The 12,049-nt window shown below is 40.4% G+C and overlaps 1 protein-coding gene across 1 annotated transcript; it reads right to left on the reverse strand.

The window, feature by feature from the left end:
• Positions 1-4,680: 4,680 nt before the first annotated feature.
• LOC139949224 (uncharacterized) lies at positions 4,681-11,528 on the reverse strand. Its single transcript, XM_071947617.1, has 7 exons — positions 11,308-11,528; positions 10,115-10,238; positions 9,395-9,570; positions 8,557-8,644; positions 7,795-7,982; positions 7,048-7,192; positions 4,681-6,471 (listed from the first exon to the last, which is right to left on the reverse strand). The coding sequence occupies exons 1-7, from the start codon at positions 11,445-11,447 to the stop codon at positions 6,364-6,366; spliced, it is 969 nt and encodes a 322-aa protein (XP_071803718.1). The 5' UTR covers positions 11,448-11,528; the 3' UTR covers positions 4,681-6,363.
• Between the last annotated feature and the right edge of the window lie 521 nt (positions 11,529-12,049).

Here is a 12,049-nt window from a genome sequence, read left to right on the forward strand (position 1 = left end):
CGTTTCCTTTTAGACAACGAACATTGCAACAAGTGATCTTTGCTGAAATTGTGAGAAAATCAATAATTTTGAACACCCTTATTCTCATGTGCTTTTCAGGAAGATTCGCGAAATGCCACTATTATATACGTCATCACTCATGTTACGTCATTGTTGGAACTCCGTTTGGTATAGCTGGGGCCAATTTCATAGAGCTGCTTAGGCAAAAAAAATTGCTTAAGCACGAAAATAGCTCGCTTATTTTACACATGTTACTGGCCAAAATTTCATGCAATATACATTGCTTATGACTAGTATTTAGCTGTTGTTTACTTAGCACAACAATTGAGTGGAGTCTTGGCCGGTAATCTGATTTTACTAAGCAATGAATTTTTTGCTTAAGCAAATTTTTTTGCTTAAGCAGCTCTATGGGGCCCTGCTTTGTTGCTACCTTACATGGTATCACCACAAATGTCGTATGTTTATTATCTTTAACAAATTGGTTGCCAAGGAAATCTTGAAATGACATTATTGTACGAGTTTGACCACAACACCCGTGGTCACCGACAACTTCAAACGACCTTCGTGAAATTGATTTATCACTCAGTATTGCTAAACAAGATGTTACTTATTCGCCTCCTTTGAGAAACAAGTTTCCCACCACACTTATAGGGCGCGGGTTTACTAAGTGTCAGGCGCGGGTTTACTAAGTGTCAATGTAGTTTGCTTTCAATTGATTTGACGTGCGAACAAACAAAAATATTATCTTAAACTTTTGTGGTGGAGACAATAAAGTCATTTTAGCTTTAGACGTGGAAGGAAAACTCCTACATAGGAAATTTAAAACCATGCAGTCAGAGGTAGGTACTGCAACCCCCAATCCACATGCAAGCCTCTGTGTGTCGAAGTGAAAGGCAGAGATAAAAACCACTGGCGACATCTCAGAAGGCGCGGCCATTTTGTTTTTCATTCATTGCAAACCACTTCGACGCAAAACGGGACTAAAGAAACTCTTTCTTTTTTTGGGGGGGGGGGGGGGCACAACACTCATGTTATCATGTTGTGTTATAAGAATAACACAACAAAATTTGGGCTTTCTTTATGATAATATATTTTAGGTATGCTTCCCGCAAAAGTTGTGTTATACAATTGTGGCGTCGGTAGAGCGCACAGTTTTTGACGAAGCTCGAAGTGACACTGGGACCCGCTGGCAGGGAGGGTAACGAGTAAAGGCTGGGATGGAGAAGTTGAGCGTTAATCAGCCCCAGAAGTACCCCACATAACCCACCTCTCGTTCTCTCTAGCGATCAATAAATGTGATAACAATAACAGAGACTTGCGAACAGATCCACCCTGCTTGAGTGTCCACACAAGAAAATCAGACAGCAGAGCACTATTAGTCCTTGAAAACCTGTGACATAAGATACATTTTTTAGAAGAGACTTTAATGTTGTGGTACAAGACAAGATCTAAGCCGAGTGGTAGAAGGTTCCAGATGCAAGGAGCAGCTAAATACAAAGATGTAGGCCTACGCAATGAACAGAAATCTAGTTTGGTTCACAACAGTACCTACATTACAATGGCACTGTATACGGTAAAAAAATCACAGGTGGTTTTGTCTGGCGTCATTGGTTAAAATTATGGGGGACTCTTCGGGTCAAGGTAAGGTTGCCATAGAAACGGTGAACTCTTAACCAGTACGTGCACGATGACGAACTTGTGATTATAGGTCACGTTTCGATACGTGAGCAACCAAAGCTTTTCCATTAATTGTTTAGAGAAACCATAGGAAACCCGCAATATTATCAACAAAAATAATAATCCGTTTGGATGTGTACAGAACTCCCCTCCTTGTATGTTTACAATCCCAATGTCTGCAATCTTTTCTTTTACATGGTATATGGGGACTCTTTGGTTAAGGGGGGACATTAAAGGGGTTGAACAATTAAAAGTAGCCCATATTTTGCTTTTTCTTTCTATTTTTTTTCCCTTCTTGCTGTTCCCGAATTTGCCCCGGTGTTTTGACCGGTTGGGAAGGACAGTCTCCCCTGCCCTTAGCCCTTAGAACTCTTCCTCTATGTGTTGTACACTGTGTTATAATACGAAAGTGTAGGGTCGCCAGGGCTACCCCTGCCCCATGCGGGTGTCGCATGCGATTATGTCCTCTATGCAATACTATCCGGAGGACATTATTGCATATGCAATACTGTCCGCCCGGACGCTGCTGCATAATGCAATTGTGTCCACCCGGACACATTTGCATATACAGTTGTGTCCGCCCCCGTGCAAAACCGCCCTTGCAATATATTATACGCCCTTGGTCGACAGAACACGTTCGCCATTTTTTACAAGCTAAGTGCATGTCATTGATGACATGGAAAATGTTCGGCCGTTGGGTAAAGTACGTTAAAGTACAGTGCATACACGCTCGCTTACGCGCGCACATACATGTACAGTCCATGTACGTCCACCGGGCGGTTTTTGCATAGCCCCAGACACGATTGCATATGCAAACGTGTACGGAGCGGACAGTATTGCATGGCGGACACAATTGCATCTGACACGAGCCGTGCGCCAATGTTCTTATTGGCAGAGCTGATCCTTTTGAAAGAAAATCCTTTAGTCGTCTCATTTATAACGGTTTCTATTTGGGACAGCAAGCAAAGCAGAAACTTTGAAAGCCAACCCATTGTTTGTACCCTACACTCAAAAGCATAAACAAACTATACAAATAATCCAGGACAGAATTGACCTAGACTACGGGTCCCAGGGGCTCTGACCCGTCCGTGGGCCAGGCCAGAGATGTGTCCTGAAAGAGTTGTGACACCGAGCAGTTTTGATTATACGTGGTCCCCCTGGATACCATTTTTGGTTTCGGTCGAAAAGGAGCACAGCCGAAGGTGATGTCCAGACTGGCACCCTGTGTTCATCCATGTGTTTTTTGTTGTTGACAGAAATGGCGTTTAATCGCAATTTGCCACATTTCTCTCGACACACATGAGCTCCATGGCAAACTCGGAAACTGGTTCCATTTCTTTGTAATGTTAACACAAATTCCAGAACAAACTGACCCAGAAATGGGTCACGCCGCACGAGACTAAAGATCCGGGTAACGACCGACCCGACATTTAGAGTGTGGATAATTACTAATAATAACTTTCAAAATTTGTTTTCGTTGAGCGAAATTACATGTTGTCTCATGTCTCAGTGTATATCCCAAAGCATTGAACAATACAGCCACATGATCGAGAGTCCATCTGGCTCCTACAAAATGCTTCATGGTCTTTTCATGTCGTAGGCCTACTTCTAGATCCATGACCTACTTAATTGGAGACCTCGGGGAACCTAATAAGCTGACATCAACATTCATGTCTTGCCCAACATTATTGATAACATTTGAAATGGAGCTGAACTAATTATTTGGCAAAGATGCATAATCATAATCTAATCTAAGCGTGCGTGCACTGAACCTACGTATATTCACGTATTTTATGATTGCAGCGAATACCCAACGGCCGAACTTTTCCCATGTCATTCATGACACGCACTTATAGCTTGTAAAAAAAAATGGCGAACGTGTTCCGTCGACCAAGGGCGTTTAATTTACTGCAAGGACGGTTTTGCACTGGGCGGACACAACTGCATATGCAAATGTGTCAAGGCGGACACAACGGGAGACTTTGGAATGCTAGGTGGCAGCAGACTTACCAGGTAAATGTCCATTGTTTACGTAGTTCTGAGCCTGCGCACATTACCGAGAACCATGGATTTTACCTGGTAAGTCTGCTGCCACCAAGCGTCTCAAAAGTCTCTTATTGCAATGCAGCAGCGTCCGGGCGGGCACGATTGCACATGCAAAACCGTCCGGCGGACATTATTGCACATACAATAATGCCCTCGGGATAGTTTTGCATAGAGGACACAAATAGAGGACACAATTGCATGCAACACCGGCCCAGATCACCCCCCCCCCCCCACCCCTACCTTGGTGACCGAAATTTAATTGAACCCCAAACCATTGCACCCAAATTAATGATGACTTGTATACAGCAACAATCATGGGTTCATTTTGTTTTCCTGTCCATGAACACTAATTTGAAAACCACTGATGTACAGTGTAGCAGTAATCACAATGTAATTTATATAGCAGTGGACAACTATTGGTAATTACTCAAAATAGTTATTAACATAAAACATTAGCATACTTGGTAACAAGTTAATGGCGAGAGGTTGATAGTGTAAAACATTGTGAGAAACGGCTCCCTCCGAAGTAATGTAGTTTTCGAGAAAGAAGTTATTTTCCACGAATTTGATTTCGAGACCTCAGATTTAGAATTTGAGGTCTCGAAATCAAGCATAACTTTTATATGAAAGCACACAACTTCGTGTGACCAGTGTTTTTTTCTTTCACTACTCCTTCGCAACTTCGACGACCGGTTTTGAGCTCAATGTTTTCACAGGTTTGTTATTTTATGCATATGTTGAGATACAAATCTGTGAAGGCTAGTCTTTGACAATTACCAATAGTGTCCGTTGTCTTTAATTTACCAATCGCTGTGTCAATATGATGGATAAAAAGTGTTTGGGATTGTCGGATACATGACTTTGCAAAAAAAAAGTGTACCCATGATTGCGGCTGTGTACTAAGTAAATCTGCTATTTGAGTAAAGAACATACATTTACAGCAAAATAGAACAATGCTCATGCTGTAAAATACATCATTTTATTTCAAGTTTCTTTCAAACTGAATATCAACACACAAACCATACAAACAGAAATGATATTATTAAAAGAACAAGATGCTCAGCTGCTTATCCAGTGTGTTTCTGCGCCATTAAAGGCAGTGGACACTATTGGTAATTACTCAAAATAATTATTAGCATAAAACTTCACTTGGTAACGAGTATTGGGGAGAGGTTGATGGTATAAAACATTGTGAGAAACGGCTCCCTCTGAAGTGACATAGTTTTTGAGAAAGAAGTATTTTTCCACGAACTTGATTTCGAGACTTCAAGTTTAGAATTTGAGGTCTCGAAATCGAGCATATGAAAGCTTACAACTTCGTGTGACAAGGGCGTTTCTTCTTTCATTATTATCTCGCAATTTTGACACCCGATTGAGCTCAAATTTTCACAGGTTTGTTATTTCATGTATTTGTTGAGATACACCCAGTGAGAACACTGGTCTTTGACATTACCAATAGTGTCCACTGTCTTTAAGATAGATTGGATGATGTTTGAAAAGTGAAATTGAAAAGGCACAGCCTATCTTCAGAATTACTATGCGTCACCTTTGAGGTGGCCACACTCGAACAACGAGAACAATATTACATCTTCGTATTTTGAAAAATATTTGTCTTCAACTTCATATTATTTAAAAACATTCACCGTTAGGTTTGATAACCATTCCAATATTTCTCCCAAATTACTATAAATATGAATGTCTAACTATATTTCATCCAATATCTCAAACAGTTTTTTATTATTTTTTTTTTTACAAAATAACATCATTATTGGAGGTAGTCTGTTTTAACAACACCGCCCTCTGTCGTTTATCTTATGCCAAGCAGATTGTCAGTTTATTATAGTCTATTCTCACAGTCTTTTGCAAGCTTTAAATTGCACCATTGTGTGGCAAAAAGGACACACACTTTGTAATTATTTAGCTTGCAACTTCGATGAGCAAGTTAGCCCAAATTTACACAGTTTTTTTATGCATATGTTGGGATATACCAAGAGAGGATATTGGTCTTTGACAATTACCAAAAGTATAACGGCCTGCCTTTAAAACTGAAAAATTGTAGCAGTCACAGACAGCACTCATGGAATGGTATTTTGGCTGGTAACCCTATTTTGGTGAAAAACAAGAGTGTACACTGCAGCCACAGTTGAAAATCAAGCACAGCATTCTCTCGTCCCATTTTCATAAAGCCTGTAAGCACAAAAGCCTTGCTTAGCACGACAAACTTTTGCTAAGCAAAATAGGTTACCAGCCAGAATACCATACAGCTACCATTGTAGTGACTGGTACCCCGGTCATTTCTTGCTAAACCAAGAAATTTGCAAAGCATAATATTCTGGTTAACAGCTTTATGAAATCGTGCCCTGGATGTGTTTCAATGCATTCCATGAAATTGCCCTCAAAGTGGCTGCCGAAGCCATAAGCCAGTCACTGTGGCTATTACTTCAGCGTCTAAGCCACTTATCGGCAGCCACAGCCATAATGTAAATTCGTTACTCACTTCCCAGTGTCTCATAACCATTTTTGTAATTTTTATATTTATTTAAAAAAATTATAAAGCATTTTAATTTACTTTTTTTTTTCCATGATACTTTTTTAAAGCACTCAGAAGATTTACAGTTTTTGTCCAAATTCTTTTTCCTTTCAGAGTGCTTTGAATTTCTCGACGGACTTCAGGAGGAGGGATTGAATGTGAGGATCCTTCGAGAAGTGACCCGCTGTGACGAAGTGAATCTCGGACTTTGGCAGTTTCTAAAAATGAAATAAAAACAGAAAGAAGAGAATAGAAAATTAAAGGTAAGGTATGCTACATTACTCAGTTTTCAAGATGGTACACCCAAGCACTCTTTAAAATGCTTATTAAAGGCACTGGACACTATTGGTAATTTCTCAAAATAATTGTTAGCATAAAACCTGACTTGTTAATGACCGATAGAGAGCTGTTGATAGTATAAAACGTTGTGAGAAACGGCTCTCTCTGAAGTAACGTAGTTTTCGAGAAAGAAGTAGTTTTCCACGAAAATATTTGCATTTGATTTCGAGACCACAAAATTAGATTTTGAGGTTTTGAAATCCAGCATCTGAAAGCACACAACTTCGTGTGACAAGGGTGTTTATTCTTCCATATTATCTCATGACTTCGACGACCAATTGAGTTCAAATGTTCACAGGTTAGTTATTTTGTGCATACATGTATATTGAGGTACACCAAATGAGAAGACTGGTCTTTGACAATTACCAAAGGTGTCCAGTGTCTTTAATAACAGCTTCATGAAAGTTGGCCATGCCCCAAAAAATGTCTCTACCCAAAATCAAAACAAAACGTACCTTATGTAATTCCCATGCGGTAACCGGCGGGCAGATCACATCATAACGTCCTTGCACTATGCTACAAGGGATGTCTTTGATCTTGTGGGCGTTATCCAGAATATAGTTGTCACCTTCAAGGAATCCCCTGTTAATCATGTAGTGACTGAGAGGGAAACAAGAAAAAGAAAAAACAAGTTATTTCTTTGTCAACCTCTGAAAAGTCGTACATATGTCTTCAGTTAGTAGACCCATTAATGTTGCACATTGTAAGGGTTTACAAGGTGATGTGGCGCAATCTTCAGCCAACAAAGCCAGAAACACAGTTTCCTTTTTATTTATTTATTCTCTTCGCACCTTGCACCGTCGACCAATGACGCCACCAACGCACCATCCCAGTTTAGCTTCCTACGAGAGCTGTTTAGGGATTAAATTACCCAAGACTCAAGGCAAATCCACTTCACTTTAGGGATAAGTGAAATCAAGCTCTTGTGTATCTAATCACCAGAGTGTGGGTTCAAGTCCTGCCCCCGGTCGACAGTGTCCTTAGGAAAGACACTTAACCACTGCTTTGTCCTTCGGATGGGCATAAAGCCGTTGCTCCTGTGTGTTGTTACAAAAACTATCACCGCAAGTACAAGACCCCAGTACACAACTATCATAAAAAGAAGGGGTTCTCCCCAGTGTGTCGAGGAGTGCGACTATCTTCAATCATGATGGCTGCACTAGAAAGGAAGAAGAAGAAGAAGAGATTTCATCAAATCTTACCACTCTATCCTCGCAAACTGCATGACCCAGAGATCATTGGACACCTTAATGCTTGCCTCTTGGTCTGGGATGAGCTTGGACGTTGAACATTCCCACTGACTCCAAGACCTCGCACATTTCAGTTTCTCCTCCTCATTGTCCCCCGTCAGTCTTTTGTGATAGGCAGCAACGAGGTCTCCCCTTTCTTCCTTAAATAATTTAGAAAAAAAGAAAAAAAAATCATTTAAGGAAAGACATTTGTAGTGGAAATACTGTGATTTTGCAGTAAAATAACCTAACAGGTTGCCATAAAGGTTTGTTTTCTTTGAGGCAAAGTGGGAGCACGTGTTTTTGGAAGAGTATGAGTATATTTTTTTAGATAGTATGAACTCAACCAGTAAAGCTTTTAGATTATTAAATGCTGGTTAATTCCAATTTTGCCTTTCATCTTCTTTGTGTATAGATTGAAGGAAAAATATATACATTGTAAACGGTCTCAAATTGAGACCCAAAAGAGTATTTCCCAAAGGCAACAATAGGCCGTAATGAATATGACGTCACCATTCAAAAACTTGCCCTTCAACATGGCGTCTGTGAGCCTGTGTGTGTGTGCGTACGTGTGCCATAGAAATCAAACCAGGAACGCTGCAAGCTTTATTGATGTACGTGTTTAGTTGCATATACTGTTTGCCCTACAAGCAAGATGGTGACTTTCATTGCAACAAAGAGTTTATTCAAGCATTTACTTAAAATTAATTCTAAAATAAGTATTATATGACCTACCTCAGGAATCACTGAGACATACGACTCCCAATAATCTGGGTATATGTTGCTAGCTCCTCCTACATTATACAACCAGTTAATCTCTTTTCTAAAGAAAGAAGAAAACCAACTCATCAACAAGACTTACAGATTTACATGTTTAGAAAAATGTTCAAGGGCTTGAGATGCCTTGTGAGCAAACGGGACGTGGGTCGGTCACTTCATCTCTGAATATTAAAAAAGTTCTGCCGTCAAGTGGTGTCCCGAGTAGTATTGATCGATGTTTCTTCGACTCTAAGTCAGTGTTGTAGTCGAGACCAAAACCTGAAGGTCCGAGGGGGAAACCGAGATCGAGACTGGCAAAACCGGTCTAGACACTGGTTACGAGACAGAGACCAGTCTCAAAACCCTTCATCACTGCAGAGTACATACTTTTAGAGCATTCTTAAACTTTGTTTGTGTCCATCTGTTTCAGTTGCTGCATGTAGGTTACATGGTTTGTCCACGTCAGTAGCAGTGTCCAACAAATTGAAGATGTCTCAATCATCCCAGGGAGAAATTGGACTGCTAGGTGGCAGCAGACACAGGTAATTTTTTACATATTTTACTTGGATTTATCTGGTTACTTTGCTGTCACCTTCATTCCATGAGGTCCCCCCGCTGAGAGTCAAATGTTCACCTACCCCCAGCATAATGATGATGTAGTCGCATGCTAGGTGGATCTCTTGATAAAGTGTGTCAGCCAGTTGACAGCTGACTCTCGACCACAACATGCCACAACACTCTGCTACTAGCTAACTAAAATCCATCACTCTGATGAGTGTCTGTACCTCACTCTGACCTTTGATTTCAAACTTACTGCCTTATCGTGAAGATGCCCCTGAGCACCATTGATTTAACCCGCTGCGGGTGCATCTCGGCGTACAGGAGGGCCAGGGTTGACCCCCAGCTCCCACCAAACAGCATCCACTTCTTGATTTTCAGGTGCTCTCTGAGCTTCTCAATATCATCGACATTGTGCCACGAAGTGTTGTTCTACAAAGAAAAAAGTATAGAAATTGAAAGAAGTTATTAACACGGCTGAAAATTATGAGTGCAAGGCATTTATGGAAATTCTTAAAGTTTCTGGAAAAAATTTGAGGAGGCATAACGGCCGGCTAAGACTGACAATAGACTGTGATATTATCTTGGTTATGTTTCCCGTATCCAACAAAAGTAATGTATACCATGTATACTAATATCCCATGTGTACAAAAAGGAACCACACTAGCTTTCCTCCCAGCCTCATTTCTGGTTGTTGATTTGAATTGGAGACACCAAAAGTATCGACAAAGGATCCTTCAAAAGTGTTACTTTTGCTTTGTTTACAGTTCTTCAAACCTATGTTGTGAAACATAACCTTGGAATGACTTCTTTTTATTGATATTACCTTGTTGCTTTTTAATACTATGGGGGTAATTGAACCTTGAACTTTGAACCTGACCCTTGCACCTTTTCTAAATAGCTACCCATGTACAAAAATACCCTACCCATGTACAAACATGTTTTTTCAAAGACTATCTTTGTTTTTACAACTTGCCTGGAGCTCTGCTGGGGGCGTTGATTTACCCGACCCTCTTTGATCAAAGAGTATGATGCGGAAGCACTTAGGATCAAAGAAACATCGGTCGGTTGGACTCGTACCACCTCCTGGTCCCCCATGTCTAAGAAAAGGTCAAGGGAATAAATAACACAATGGAAGTAGTTGCGATAACGTGACCCTTCTCCTGACAGATAAGCCGGCTTCGCTGGCACGGCTTTGCTGTCAGGAGGAGGGTTACGCTATCACAATTAATTGGAAGAAGAACTTGTTTAGGCCTGGCCCTAGTTATGTTTGTATTCTTAGGTTAGAAAACTTTACAAAATAGTGGGTGTCAAGTGTACATTTTGCTTTATTCGCAAATCTTTAACTTTCAACACCTCACTACACTAAATTCATAAATTTATTAATAATAGGGATGCTGTTAAATACTTAACTTGCCAGAATTTTGACTGGTATCACTGATCAGTCAGGTGTTTTATTAAATGCCATTTGAAGCATTTGCTTGGCCAGTTAAAACACCTGCACCTGATTTCACGAAACTTTACGCTACTGCGTCAGTCTACTTGTGCAACATTTACTTGTGCAGTTGCGTAAAGTTTTGTGAAATCGGCTGCTGTACCTCATCATGTGTAGGTACACACAGTATCATGTATCATGAAGGTAGAAAGAAATAATTCTACCTCCATAAGGTTTATCGCAAATAGCAAAATATCAAGGGAGGGCGCTGTTGAACCCACACAAAGATATAGGCGATCAGGCGCGAATCCTGCATGACAACATACACTGCATAAACTGCCCCATATTCCTTCCCACAACGCATTGCGGTTCTGAATCGCGATAAACCTTGCATGTATGTTCAGTACAGGTTTCCTCAACTCAATTTTGGCTACGCTACGGAAACAATACGACTTTTATTATTCCTCCATGTTATGACAGTCACAAACAAACATGACAAAGGCATCCTTTCTCAGTTTGAGGGTTTGACCTTGGCTTAGTTCTCCATAGAGTAGGGTTACTCCTAGAACTATCGTTCCACTATCTGACTATGTCTTCACGATACCGGCTAGATAGCTCCTAGTCCAATACGGTTTTTACAATTTTACACACACACACACACACACACACATCAACAGCAGAGTAAACAGACAGTGGATCAACTTCAATGACTTTTATTTACAATACAAACTCACATGAAAAGCACTGGGTTCCCGTTGGGTTTACCGCTCTGTTCGTAGTACAACTCATGTATCTCATCCACTCGCAATCTACCCGTATCGTACGGCTCGATTGGGGGAAACAAATCTACTACCTCTCCCGGTCCCGTCGTCATCTTCGGAGAGTTTATGGGGGGAGTTCCAGCTGACTTCCGGGTTAAAAAGCGGAGCTCGCGAAACAATCTTGTGCAACCCCTCATTACGTTTGTCCAAAGGTTGGTTATACGGCTGTTGCATGAGTCATACCGTGAAAGATAAAACTAAGCATAAAACAGCCGTCGGACCAGCCTGATGGACTTTCCACCAATCGAAAATACTGTACAGACAGATAAACTGTTTCTCAATTCTTGGCGGAAGTAGTTTAAGGGAATAGGTCCGATTTTTTTGCCGATTTGACACCAGTGTTGACCCAAATTTTTGTATTAAATTGTTTACAGTTATTTTGCATAGGTTTGTGAAAGTTAATTTAGCTTTTAAAAGGCATTGCCCTCCCCCCCAAAAAAAAAAAACAATTGTCCCTGGCATGCTAAAGTCTGTAGGTTTATTCTTTGTTTTTTAGCTATCAATTATCTGTCAAAATTCATTCACTGAGACCAAAATTTCTTTCAGCAAGCTTTTCAACAAATTTATCAAAATATGTTTAATCAATTTTCCATCATATCAGGTAGCTCAACTGTAATTTGGAAAATTGTGAGACACTTAAATTAAAAGAACAGCA

This window comes from Asterias amurensis, chromosome 16, assembly GCF_032118995.1.
Source record: "Asterias amurensis chromosome 16, ASM3211899v1".
NCBI lineage: Eukaryota > Metazoa > Echinodermata > Asteroidea > Forcipulatida > Asteriidae > Asterias > Asterias amurensis.

Bases quoted from the DNA above. Each gene is read 5' to 3' on its own strand.
- LOC139949224 (XM_071947617.1), bottom strand. From the start codon at position 11,447: ATGACGACGGGACCGGGAGAGGTAGTAGATTTGTTTCCCCCAATCGAG. The intron at 9,571-10,114 runs GCAAGTTGTAAA...TTTTCTTTGTAG, and splicing joins CGCCCCCAGCAGAGCTCCAG to AACAACACTTCGTGGCACAA. The intron at 8,645-9,394 runs GTAAGTTTGAAA...TTCTTTCTTTAG, and splicing joins GGCATCTTCACGATAAGGCA to AAAAGAGATTAACTGGTTGT.